Raw genomic sequence first — 14138 nt, forward strand, 5'->3', positions numbered from 1 at the left:
TCTTTCATATTATGGTGTGACAAATGAGGATGCTTAGTATGTACTACTATAAAGTCTAGAGTCTTGTAGGCAATAAATTTCAACGCCGCTTTCAAACATTCCAGTGTGTGTTATTCACACAATTCAATCCTCGTGGCCGGCTGCCTTGTGTTGCCTAAGATCATCACTCACGCGTAGTATTGACTTCGATATAATTAGAAATGGGAGACTGGCGGAGGAGAGGAGTCTGCGGCCTCCATTAAAGTAGTGTGTAGAGAGGAAAAAAAACGAATTTTTGATATTTAACTTTAACTGATTAGTTGTAATTTAAAATAATATGCACAACAAGCTATAATTTAAAAAAAAAAAAATGTTTACAAGTTGGCTGAATGAAATTTGAGAAGAAAAAGAAAAACAACAAAACTATAGAAGAAATTCTACTATCTTGAATTTTTTTTCTCTAAGTATAACCATGTTAATATCTCCATTTCTAAAGAAAGTTTTTAGTTCCATCCTTGCGTATGAGACATCCAACTTTTTTGGACACACATGTTTCATTTTTAAGTTTCTTTGGATACCCCGACTATCTTTGTTACGCCAAAAAGTAGACTGCCAAAGATCTGTAGCCACTCAATAAGTTGATTAGAACTCAAGTACTTTTCTTCCGCAACATAAGGAGGTCAATTGCTAAAGGGCTGAGCACGTCAATGGTGGCAATTATTTGCCAATTGCCTTTGATCAATTGGTCAGTACCTTCCATGTAGTTCCTTCTTATCTTGCTTACTATTCTTTTGTCCGTATTGAGAACCACACCATCTGTACGTCCACACACACACGAGAACCACACCATTTATACGTCCACGCACACAATTAAACGGGACTCCTTGTATTGGGATTCGGGAGGGTGTTTCTCTACATGCATATGCTCTAAACTTCGACCATTTCTAAGTCCTTCACCTTCTTCTCAAGCTACGTTAAGGTCTAGGACTTGCTTCTGCAATTCCGAAAACCCTAATGGCTTTAGCAATTCCTTTAGGTTTCCTCTTCTTGTTTCCCATGTTTTCTCCGGCTTGGGGAGTTGAGTTTTTGTTCAACGGATTCAATGGAACCGATGCAAATGACCTGATCTGCGAGGGGGCGACTATAATCAAGCCCTCCGGCATGCTCAAGCTCACGAACACATCACATAATATTAAAGGCCATGCATTCTATCCCAAACATATAAACTTATTTGATAAAAACTCTTCTTCTTCGTACCCTAATGCTTCTTCCTTCAGCACACAATTTGTTTTTGCAATAGTCTCCCCAAGTTCCGGCCCCGGAGGCTTTGGCCTAGCCTTCACACTCTCTCCCTCTCCAAAATTCCCCGGGGGGGAACCCGGGCATTTCCTTGGGATTTTCAACTCCACAACTGACGGTAATCCCTCCAACCACATCTTTTCTGTGGAATTCGACACGGTGAACGGATTTAAAGAGAACTCCAACACTGCAGGAAACCATGTTGGTATAAACATCAACAGTGTGTACTCTGAAGCATCTGAACCGGCTGCGTACTTTGTCAAAGGAGCACACAAAGAAGAAGTAAACTTGGAGAGCGGTGATCTCATCCAAGCTTGGATAGACTATGATGGCGAAGCTCAAAAGCTGAATGTCACAATATCTCCCATACACGTGGAGAAACCCGAGAAACCGCTATTGTCAGAAACTATCAATTTATCTACTACTCTTCAAGAGACTATGTACGCCGGCTTCTCTGCATCCACCGGAGAACAAGCAAGCTCTCATTACATAATAGCGTGGAGTTTCGCAGTGGACGGAGCACCGAGACCGATCAATATTTCTCAACTTCGTAAACCGGCAAAAGAGAAAGGCTCATCCTCTTACAAACCAGAAATCAAGGCTCTTATAATCGCCTTAGCGGTTGTGGTATCCATGTTATTGGTAGTTTTGTTGTTCTTCACCTTGTACAAAGGACGGCATGATGAGTTTGAGAGTCTTGAGGATTGGGAGCTGGATTGTCCTCACAGGTTCAAGTACAAGGATCTTTATGCAGCAACAAAGGGTTTCAAGGCCTCCGCTGTAGTTGGAGCCGGCGGTTGTGGTGAAGTTTACAAGGGTGTCTTACCTTCTAGTGGATGTGAAATCGCGGTTAAGAAGATAACCCGAAATTCTATCCAAGGAATGAGGGCCTTCGCCTCAGAAATTGAGAGCTTGGGAAAGTTGAGGCACAAGAACTTGGTCCATCTCCAAGGCTGGTGCAAGAAGAAGAAGAACCTCCTTATAGTCTACGACTACATCCCATATGGAAGCTTAGACTCGCTCATTTTTGGGTCCGAAGACAACTTTGTGTTGAGCTGGGCACAAAGATTCAACATCCTCAAAGGCGTTGCATCAGGGCTTTTGTACCTGCATGAGGAATGGGAGCAAGTGGTGATTCATCGCGACGTGAAGTCGGGTAATGTCTTAATAGATACAGACATGAACCCGAGGCTAAGCGACTTCGGCCTTGCTAGGCTGTATGATCACGGAGAAATATCACACACTACAGGTGTGGTTGGCACAATTGGGTACATTGCACCAGAATTGGCTCGCACAGGGAAGGCATCCACACGCTCTGATGTGTTTGCATATGGAGTTCTGCTCCTTGAAGTGGCTTGTGGACAGAGACCTATCGGCTCAGGCGAGTTCATATTGGCAGATTGGGTTATGGAGAATCATGTAATGGGTCGCATACTGGATACAGTTGATCCAAATTTGGATTCTAATTTCGTTGTTAAAGAGATGAAGTTGGTGCTGGAACTAGGTTTGCTTTGCACTCACTACAAACCAGAAGCTAGGCCTACCATGAGACAAGTGGTTCGATATCTCAACGAGGATGAGCAGCTTCCTGAAGTCGAAAACTGGAACCTTGTTGACTCCAGGCGGGTCAGTGAAATGAACTCGAGATTTATGAATGTCCTTTCGGGTGATACGATCACATCGTACCCTTCATCGTCCATAGGTGAGATGTCCTGCAGTTCCATGAACGCCGGCAGATAGTAGCGATAATGTACTTTTCGACGTAAATTATTTTCATTTATTTATTTCCGAATCAACATGGTAACACTTGTTTCATACAGAGATACATATTACAAAGATTATCGCAACTCTCTTTTAAGTTTATTAAACATTGGATTTGATGAAAACTATTGGCTCAACATGCAACCAAATCCAAAACAAAAGAAAGGACACCTTAACTGTAGCCTCAATAAAGTGAGGATGTTCAAAGAGCCAAAAACCGAAAAGTACAGAGACGTGTCCGTAATGCAAAATCGACAAAAACAAGTTTCTAACTTCCATGACGCCTATCTTTAGACCTCAACGAATACCGCTATTAGACAGAAATTATCAATTACTCACAAATGAACCAGTCACTTCTCATTGATTCATAATGCGCCTCATAATGGCATAAGCCCAAGCTGTTGTTTCACTTAGACTTTCGTCATCGGTTTGAAGACACTCTTGCAAAATTCCCTCAAAGAATGCAAAATCCCCAAACAGTGGCTTGATGGTTAGGCCAAGCACATCAACAAGGTCACCCAGCGCAGAAACTGCAGCTTTTGTGACATTGGCATCCCTATAAAAAATGAACAAGGACATTGAATACGAACAAATCAGATTATAAACCAGAAAGACCAGACATTTCGGGTCAGAACACACACACACAAATATATTAGAGAGAGAGAGAGAGAGAGAGAGAGAGACAATACCTGTTTACGTCCCTTAAAACCAATTCAATAAACTGCAGGAGATGTTGGGCATATGGCAACATGACCTCAGGCTTTGAATCCTTAAAGCCCTGAAGTATACCAGAATAAGCTTCAAAGATGCTACATTTTAGCTGGTTTCCATATTCCATTAACTCCTCATCACTAGTGTCCATCTGAGCACAAATCTCCGAAGCTCCCTGCATCATCTGCACTGCATAAGGGACATACTTCTCGAAATGTTCTCCAATTGCAAGACCTATGTCGCCAAAGACAGAGAATATGGGAGGCTTGACAGACCGGTGGAGCGCTTCACTTGACAAGTCCTTCATCAGGGTACTCATAATCCCGTCACAGTACGGTAATGCCTTCTCATCCAATGCACGGAAAATGTCACCAACCACCCCAACTGTGATAGCACATACTTGAAACTCCCCAAAATTCTGCAACCCCATCTCCAAATACTTGTACAATTCAGGAAGGTACTTTTCAAACCCAGGCCCAGTTGCATAAGCCAGTGCACCAATAGCAAGCATTGCTTCCTCATGTACTGTAGAACTACGACAGGCAAACACTCTAAGGAACAGAAGCATTATCTGATCAGCTGCTTCCAATATAAAACGCTTACTCTCATCATCACTGGTAAGCTTCTGAATAATAACCTGTAGAACACCACAAAAAGAAGCTTGCAAGTCTCCTTGCTTTTCCTGGTCATCTGACGATGCAATCGAAAGTTCTAAAGTCTGGCCCAACTTATTCATAATAACAACAAGCAGTTGTGCTATAATTTGTGATGTTTCTTTAATATTAGAACACCTCACAACCGCATTCAAAGATTCGTAAGCAGAAGACCTCAATCTAGAATCATCACCATCTGTACGACTAGCAGTGGAAATAAGACATTCAATGATGCCCGGGACATACGGAGTAAAGAGAGAGGAGCAGGTTTCCTCATACCCCTGAGAAAGGTGATAGATGGCCCAACAAACCTTCTCTGCAACATTTGGGGCATCCTTAGTGCCTTCCACCAATATTTCCACCACCTTTGGAAGGTTAGCAGAAGAAATCACAGTACCATCAGGACCGTGCAAAAACTCGAATATACGACTAAGAGTCCAGGCAGTAGTGTCTTTGACATGGTTATTTTCATCTTTCATTAACCTAAGCATAAAATCCAAACCTGAATGGACCAGAACAGATAGCTTCTCTGTGCTTGGGCCTTCAAGCACTGAGCCAAATGCAAATGTAGCTGCCTCACGACAGTGCCAATCTGGCTTCACTATGTTAGCCTCCACAAATGGCATCACAAGGGGCAGAATGGCATCTCCAACAGTCCTTGAAACAAGTTGTAGGCACGTCCCACCAGCCATCGCAACATTCCAAATGTTGTCATCTTGGTCTTGATTTTCTTCCTGTTTCAGCAAAGTTTCTAGCAACATTGGAACTAAAGATGACAAAGCTTTTTCTATAAATTTTGAATGAGAGTCCCCAGTGTCAGAGATCTCAAATTCTTGAAGCTCTATTTCTTCATCACAAATGGAGCTCCAAAACTCAATTGCTTGAAGGGCAACCGTCTCTTCATCCCCTTTTACAGCATTTGATGTAAGCTCAAAGAAAGCCTGCATGTAAGGCCCAAGCACCTCATAATATCTAGAAGCAATTGAAGCGAGACACTCAAAAGCAGTCTGCCTAATTTGAACCTCCTTAGACAAGGCCGTCTCGCAGACCATCTTCATGATGAAATCCCTTTCCATCTGAGTGTCAAAGTTGGTTTGTGCAAACTCCAGGGCATTAAATAAAGCCCTTGTTGCAGCCAGACGAACTTCAGGGCTATTTTCAGCAAGGTTCATTCCCTGGACTACAGCAGTAAGAACATTGTTCACCTCGCCTTGCTCAAGATCTTGATGAGATATCTCCTCACATACATAACCAAGTGCTTCCAAGGTTGACTGCTTCAAACCAGCTGCACTATCTCGCTGAGTCATATTGTTGAGCAAAGACCCGATTAGGTCAGGCCATTGTTTCCTGGGAATATCAATAGATGCAATTTTTGCAATAACTTGGGCAGATGTGTGTCTTGCTTCCGGGACAGATGACCCAAGTGTCCTTAAGAGCAAGTCCTTAATTTGGGATACAATAGAAATATCAATAGCAATCCATTGTCGAGTAAGAAGTTCTTTTGTACCAGCATCTTTGGCATCTAATAAATTCTTAAGCACAAGACCAGCCAACGTACGGGATTCAGTAGGTTTCTCATTGTTTGCAAGCTCAACGGACAATGACAGAAGAAAAGCAGGAAGGTTTTGCTCTTGGAATTGCCTAATATTAGCCTCTGCTTCAGTACGAACCCTTGCATCGGCTGATTGAGCTGCCAATAGAAACTGAGTAATCTCCACAGCCATTTCGTTCCTACTACAAAAGAAGAGAGAAGCTAAAAAAGAATATATAAACAGGAAAAAATTGTTTACTTAAAACCGATAATTTCTTAAGGCTATACAATATGTAGCAGACTATATATGTAATAAATTAAGAGAGACGTTATTCCCACTCCAATGCCTTATTTCTCCACCCACTTTTTGATAAAATTCTCAATTACAAGTTTGCCTATTTGTGAAATGACAGATAAGGACCTTAAAGGATATATAATAATACTAATTTGGGCGCAAAAAAGTAACAGAAGCCCTAGATTTACATTGGGTTGTGAAAGGAATGGGCAAAATGTAAGTTGAATTCGCAAAAAAAGACATAAAGGATAAAGATGGAAAGAATTATGGAGCAAAAAAGTGTGGATGTCTTTTTCCAATTAAAAGGTAAGAAGCTAGCAATTAACGATGATTGGATATTAATGGTAATTACTGGAGTGCATAATCATACATTTCGAGCATCATTCATTTGCTGGTAGACTATCATCTGAGGAGACTTCGTTGTTGAGGAAATGCATTTCAATTTTCCAGGAATCGTAGCCGGTGGAAAATAGCATATTAGACGCTATTTTAAGAATAACACTGGGTGGGAAAATAGCATTTCAATACTTCAACCTTTTATGGTGGATGGGAGTTTGAGGTGGGTGAAAGTAAACGATGGGTAGAGTCTGGCAGCTCTCTAAATTAATAAATCTACTAAAAAACTCGTTAAATCACTAGAGCACAGACACATTGCGCGAAACAACAACATGACCAATTTCAAAACCCTAATCGCATTTCAGATATCACAAATACTAGAACCAATTTCAAAACCCAGGGGACCAAATCGAGCAGAAATAAACAAAATCAGCAGATCTATCACCACAAACGTAAACCGAAGTCCACAGACTGAGATTAGAAGAACGAGAATTACCACGTACGGTAGCCGATTGAGTAGCAGCAGCGGCGAGCTCGCTCTAAAACCCCACTCCACGAACAAGTAGAGCGAGAAGCGAGGACGACTTCCGCTTCTCTGTACGTTTGCGCCGTGAGAAGGCAAAGCACACAGAGAAGAGAGAGAGAGGGAGGAGAGAGAGTGCGGAGGAAGATGAACTAATCGGCGATTTATACAAATGGTTGTATATTTCGAATGGGTGGAAGAAGCGGGAGGGAGAGAAGAAGGATCACCTGGGCAGGGGTCTTGTGCCTGCCCGAGCTACCCGGGTCAACTGCCTTTGAAAACCCTAGTATTTGAAGTCTCCCACGTGTGAGTGGTTGTGATATGATTCAGTTCAGCAAATTACCAAAACTACCATTGTATTTTAGGATCTCAATAAAAAAATCGTACGGGTTGTTTGGGTTACCGTCAATGGACATACATGTAACTTTGAAATTCTACTGAAAATAAACAATGCACTAGCGTCAATGCAACGTTGACGATTTAATGACCTTAAAAAACCTGCTTTGTATATTTTGAAAATTCATTAACAGTAAAAAGTGCACTGGTATTTGGTAATTCGATAGTCTTAAAGAGGTGCGTGGGACAAACGTGAGTGTGTGAACTTAAGGTAAAATACATTGCACAAGAAGTATAGGATAACATGAAACACGATCGTTGGGATTCACACGTGGGCTGACCAGACTAATACCATAAAAAAAAGTTATAGCTATACACTACATCAAGTAGTACGAAGCTTATGATCTATTTCTCGTCTTTTACACTGCACTGAGCTTGTTCATTGACAGGGCTTTTCACTCCACAGAGCTTATGCTTCATCCGCCAAGGGAAGAAAACCTGCACACCGTTCTCGAAACACAAGCCTCCGCCGTGCCGGTATACTTCCACGGATAGCAGAGTCTCTTGCTTGAACTGATTTGTGACACATTTAGCTTCAGTGTAGATGATGCAGCCAATGCAGTGGCTTCCGGAAGAAACCGCTCGATGATGAAGTCCGGACACGTTTGATCCATCTCGTGGCTTGACTCTGCAAGCTTTAGCTTCAAGCTATGATTGTTGTTTCATATTCTCTCTGTTCTTTCTTTTCCACAATGTCTATGGCCACCGAGTGTGAGAACGCATCTATGGCATCCGAGAAAGCCTCGTTGCTGTAACATCGTCGATGTCATCCTCAACGTCATCTAGATCAATGTCACCCTCACATCCACCATCGAGTTCATGATCACACTCGTTGTCCTTGTCAAGAGGCTGATGCCACCAGCCTGGGGGCAGCTTTGGGCAAGGTGTGTCCCCAGGCTGGATATCTTCGCCTGTGTTCAAGTCCTTGGGCTTGCCAGGGGCTCATTCCCAGGAAAATGGAATCCGCTCACTCATTCGCAGCAGTACGCCCTGTAAATCTTCACCGCCGGAGTTTCCAAGATGGCAGGTTGAGAGGAGCGGTGCATTGATGTTCAGCATTCTAGGACATTTTTGAGTGAGCTGAAAGCTTTAGGTGAGTGATAAGAAAGGAAACGGTAAGAGGCAGTTGAATGAAAATAATTGCTGGACGGTTGAAAATTTATGGACATTGCGTGCAGTCCGTGTAGCTGTAAGTTTTCACTTTAAATGGTCACAGGTGATCAGGTAGAAAGACCCTTTTGGATGAAATTTGGAAGGGACCCCTTGACTTACTTGGAAGGATCTTCTATGTATAGGGGTTAGCATAGGTCCATGTAGGGATGTTTTGTTTCAAGTTAATCATCTAACAAATTGGGAACTACGCACTAATAGAGCTGCTCCAAACTCTTAATCAAAAATAAAACCAGACAAACGTCTTAAGCGTGCATCTAATTCTATTTTTGATAAAAAGTTCGTAATTAGTTCTATCTGTGTGTATTTCCCAAAAAACTAACAAGACAACAGTAATCCTCATACTCTATATCGTAAGAGAAAAGTTAGTGCGGAAAGAGTGTCCAAGAGAAGAGGAGGATGCAGATCTGGCTCCGAATTTGGCACCAATAAGCCTCTTTGAAAATAAATCATTTTCGTGCCGGTTCTTGATGAAAACCGTGAAGCTTATACAACAAATGAGAGAACTGAACGACAAAATTACAACACACTGCAAACCACTTGGCAAAAACAAAGGGTAGACGCATCTAAATTGGAGAGACACATCACAAGCTTACATGATCATGTACAAGATAATTTTCGCCTTTGGTTACTTCCGCTCCCGTCTTTGCTGGAGTAGTATATCAGACAGTAGCAGCAGCAGGTCTCTGCGCTACTTAATAAGTTGATCCAATCAATAAGTCGATCTATTTACATGCTATCTTGCTCCCCTCTACTCTCCTCCTTTGTGAATCCAAATTCCCTCCTTGCTTCCGCTTTACATACCCTTTTCCAAGGCCATGGGAATCTACAATTGTACGTTTCTAGAGACAAAATCCAACGGATTGCCTATGCTGACAATTGCTGGCTATTTCCATGTTAAATGAATCGGGTAGCAACAGCATGATTGCCCCCCAGACGGTAAAGAATAATCGCTCTGTGGTTCTCTCACTTCTTTTGTTCATTGACACGTTCCCGTGCTTTAGAATAGAGTTCATGAGTGTCAGCATGGTTGGGATCAAGACAGAGGGCTGCTTCACAGTCTCGCACGGTGGAAACAAAATTGCTCATTGACTCGTGGAATGCTGCTCGAAGATGTAGCAGTTGCAGGTCTAGCTTGAAAGTTATGGCTTTTGTTAGCTCTTCGATGGCTTCTCCTTCTTTGTGGTCATCCATCAAAACTGTTGGGCCATAATTCCCATGTTAGTAGTTCAGAGTTTTTTCAAACACACTCACAGTCACAGACACTTTTCTTAGAAAAATTCATGGTTTAACACTGTACAGCTTTGATAACATAATCATATGAAGCAGATGACAGATCACAACCTAGTTTCATCCAACAGAATGTCAAAAAATGTTTGATCGGTTTTATATTTCCCTTCTTTTCATTTTTCGTTTGTTGATCGGTTTTATATTTCCCTTCTTTTCGTTTTTTGGTTTTTCACTCAGAAGCCCTTGTTAACAATACACTTCAGAGAAAAACAATTCAAACCCAAAACTTTAGAAAGACCAAAAAAACCCGGCTGCCTTTGTAAGGGGAAGGGCACCAAACAAAGTCCATAAATAAGAATCCATAAGAACATCACAAGTGGATAGACGAGGTTTTATCTTTCTCCAGTTGAGCTCTTGGAAGTGTTTTTTATAGAACTTACAGTTGTCAGGTTTTTTTTCTCTAATTTATTATTTATTAAACAATCTACTTCCATCTTTTATAGTAAGTTTGATCAGTTAATAACAAGTTTCAAGTTGGCAAATACATCAGCATGCAGATTTCTACATAAACTATCAGTGTTCAGTTCAAATCCTACTACGGAACAATAAAGCCCTCTAAACTGACAAATGCTTAGTAATTGAAACTCCAACGAGCAGAATGGGCCACTAGCCCATCTGCTTGAAGACCTAGATATGTCTATTCTAGTTTCAAAGTGATTGAATCGACATATAGCATATAGCAGCTCTACACTAAGTTAAGGCCCAGGGATTTGGAATCAATAATGACAGGCATCTCTGTATATTTAAATAGTAAGAAAAACGCCATGGATGCAGTAGGGCGTTCATCTATGAGCACTAAGACTTAACCATAAGCAACAACTTCCGCTTAAAATGGCATGCACCAAACAAACAAGAACCATAGTCAGAACATACCTGCTGCCCTATATCTGTATGGATATGTCCTCAGGGGATCTAGTTGTGTTGCCATACTTAGATCACTCTTTGCCATGTCACGGTCACAGTATTCTGAACGTTTCTCAAAAGCTGATGCATTGTTTCGAGCCTTCTCTATCAGCTTTGTCATCTCATCATATGCAGCCTTGCGTTGATTTTTAAGATGATATACTCGTGCTAGACCCTGATGTGCTCTCGTATGCTTAATGTTGAGTGCATTTGTGTAGCAGTCAGCAGCAAGATCCAGCTTATCAGAATCTACATAGACACTTCCTAAATTATTTAGTGCCTGCAGGATAACATACCAATCTGATTAATTTGACGTTTAGATAACAAGATTGAAAAAATTATTCTTAGCATGACACTTACTTGTCCTTTTCTAAGACCATCCGAAGGGCATCTAAGTGCTTCCTCTAGAAGCTGGATCACATATGTTGAAGAATCAGACTCAAGACTTGAGTCTGCTAAAGCATATGCTTTAAGGAAAAATGCTTCAAATGATCTCTGGATAGCAATGGACTCCTCTGCTTTTGCCAATGCTTCTTCACGATGGCCAGTGTCATACAAGATCCATCCTTCATAGACAAGCCTCTCATGCTCAGAACTAGAATGATTCCGGGCCAACCGCAGACTATGCATAGCAGCCTTTTGACAATTTAACCTACGATTTTCAGGAACGTCAGAGATGCTTCTAAAACAGACTAATATAACAACCAACGACATCAAAGAAGCAATAGAAATTGGACTACGTGGATTGTCATCCTTCTCTATGATATCTTACGATCAGACGAGGTTTAGAATTCTGCCCAACATGCAATATAAGTCCGTCAGGCACATACAATTCCTATGAACTGAAAGTGACAAATTCTACATGTGTCAAGAACTTAAGATGTTATTTTCTGGATTAAGCCCTTCATACAAAAACAATACTGATTTTAAAAAAGGAAGTTAATTAAATCCACAAGCAAATTATAGATAGGCTAGTTGGTATAGTAAGGTAACACTTTCTCCTACTTACCGCAACAGAAGGAGAGACTGCCTAAAGCGTAGAAGGCTCTTCCCAGGGTCATTTGCCAACATATGATGTACAACAGCTAGAGAACCAATATCATCAACAGAGGACCATCGATCATATAGTTGCATCCAACAATCAGCCTGACTCCACTGTTGAACAAAAGGGCAGAGCAGCTCTGCCAGATGGTCACCATCCATTTTCCCATGAAACATCATGTAATTTGGGTCCAAAGTCAAGAGTGCCCGGACATCTCTGAGAGCTCCTTCAAAATCTTCAAGGGCAATTGAAAACCAAGCCCGCAATTCGAGACAATCAGGGGAGACCTTGAAACTAATTATCTTATTGATCTCTGTAATAGCTGCTTCAAACTGGTTCTCCTCCAACAACGAAACAGCCCTATACTTGTATGGATAAGATAGAGTTGGATCCAAGTGAGTAGCGGTGCTCAAATCCATCATCTTTTCCTTTCCAATACAATACAGAGATCGCTCCTGATACATCCACCCAACCGGTGTATAATCAGAAATGAGAGAGTTCATTTGCTTGTAAGCCGCATACTTATGGCCACGCTTGAACTTGGCCCTTGCAATGCCAACCAAGGAATAAATATGACCAACCTCTACTGCTGCTTCAAACCACCACTGAGCATCTTTAAATTCTTTCCTCTCAAGCATTACAACACCTAACAGGTGAAATGCAAGTTGCTTCTGCCAACTTTCGGTGGCACACTCTGCCAGCCTCTCTAGAAGCATCACCGTTGTGTTCGATCTCATGTCATCCTCAATAGCAACCTGGCTCAAAAAATAATACAAAACGAAAGAAGAGTGCCCGGACATAGCCAACCTTTGCCTAGCTTCTGAAGTACAAAATAATCTCATCATATGAGAATTGTGCAACGAACTCGGTAGCTCCCTCAAAAACACCTGCAAACAAGCGGCCACGATAAAATGAGCAGTCTCCTCCAACCCATAGTCAATCAGCAGCATTGCATCTTCCAGTTCACAAACCAGAGATGCCAAATGAGAATCACATGCCGTCTTCAACTCATCGCAACAAAACGTGTTTGCAAAGGATAGCAGGTCCAAAACAGTTTTCACTTCAAAAGAATCTACTCTTTTTATCCTGCTAAAAATCTCCACTGCCTTCATTGCCTCCACAGATATCCCATTCTGTGTGAAATTTATCTTCTCCCTTCGTGTCTCCGTGAAGTTACCGTACAACATTGCATTAAAAGGCCTCGAAAGCGAAGCAATGTTGTACCGAACACACCTAATCTCAGCATCTCCAATACAAAACGACATATCACCATCCTCCTCCGAAGTGGAACATTCGTCATCCCTCATCACAAGATCATCATCGTCATCTTGCCCCCGCGGCGTCCTAGAACACATACAGGACTCAAAAACAGACTCAGGATCATACCCGGAAACCAAACTAGCCTTCGGACATTCAACATTTCTACCACAACAATCCATTGCTGACGACCCAATAAGCTCATCCTCTCTCCTCTCATACCTCAACCAAGACGCCAGCACCACCTTCGAGTGCACATCAACCGCGTGCTGCCTCGCCGACCTGAGGCTCCGCCGGAACAATTTCGGATCCGAAAGGCCCCGAAACGTCGCACATTGCTCCAAATACATCTTCCACTTCTCGAATTGGGGGCAAATCACAATCCTACGGTACATATCAGCTAAGGTTTCGACAAAGTCGACCGATTTGAGGGATGGTTCGATTTGGGGCTCAAGGAGATCGGACACCGGCAGACCGTAAGGGAGAAGAGTCTCGAGCAAAACATTGTTGGCGGTAGGGTTCGGAGCCTGAAAACTGCCCCGACTCGCTCTGGATCGAATCGAGTTGACCCGGAGATGGTCGTAAAGAAGCTTGTCCCCCGCACCACCACCACCACCGCCGTTTCCGCCGGCGGCTGTAGCTCCGGAAGGATTAAGCGCGAAAACTTGACTTCCTTTACACCCATCCATGATCTTCAAGCTCCGCATTGTAGTAAATATATTATGCTGCATCTTCCAAATTACCGAACTTTTTCAAATTCCCCAAACCACCCTCAAAATTCAAAGCTCTAAATTCAAACAAAATACAATTAATTCAATAAAATTTGAAGAAATAGATAGGTAATTGAGAGCTACCTCATTGCCCAGCAAGCACCACCGTTTGGGCACCCAGAAAAAAAAAAGACACAAAATTGGAGGCGGGAACGATGGTGATGCAGGCGAATTCGAGGTGGGGAAATCGCAGATTTTACTGGGTATTTTTCTTTTTCCCAA

At 42.1% G+C, this 14138-nt stretch overlaps 3 protein-coding genes across 3 annotated transcripts; 1 reads left to right on the forward strand and 2 right to left on the reverse strand.

Annotated features, from left to right (window-relative positions):
• Positions 1-844: 844 nt before the first annotated feature.
• Positions 845-3032, forward strand: LOC137744125 (lectin-domain containing receptor kinase VI.3-like). Its single transcript, XM_068483988.1, has one exon. It carries the CDS (start codon positions 994-996, stop codon positions 3016-3018), a length of 2025 nt encoding a protein of 674 aa, XP_068340089.1. The 5' UTR covers positions 845-993; the 3' UTR covers positions 3019-3032.
• A 364-nt stretch (positions 3033-3396) lies between these two features.
• On the reverse strand, positions 3397-7325 carry LOC137744123 (importin subunit beta-1-like). The gene is made up of 3 exons (XM_068483987.1): positions 7062-7325; positions 3729-6134; positions 3397-3595 (listed from the first exon to the last, which is right to left on the reverse strand). Exons 2-3 carry the CDS (start codon positions 6125-6127, stop codon positions 3397-3399), a joined length of 2598 nt encoding a protein of 865 aa, XP_068340088.1. The 5' UTR covers positions 6128-6134; positions 7062-7325.
• A 1746-nt stretch (positions 7326-9071) lies between these two features.
• Positions 9072-14132, reverse strand: LOC137745244 (ethylene-overproduction protein 1-like). Its single transcript, XM_068485161.1, has 4 exons — positions 11857-14132; positions 11208-11499; positions 10818-11127; positions 9072-9853 (listed from the first exon to the last, which is right to left on the reverse strand). The coding sequence occupies exons 1-4, from the start codon at positions 13875-13877 to the stop codon at positions 9621-9623; spliced, it is 2856 nt and encodes a 951-aa protein (XP_068341262.1). The 5' UTR covers positions 13878-14132; the 3' UTR covers positions 9072-9620.
• Between the last annotated feature and the right edge of the window lie 6 nt (positions 14133-14138).

The sequence above is a fragment of the Pyrus communis genome, chromosome 9 (assembly GCF_963583255.1).
Source record: "Pyrus communis chromosome 9, drPyrComm1.1, whole genome shotgun sequence".
In the NCBI taxonomy this organism is placed as follows: Eukaryota; Viridiplantae; Streptophyta; class Magnoliopsida; order Rosales; family Rosaceae; genus Pyrus; species Pyrus communis.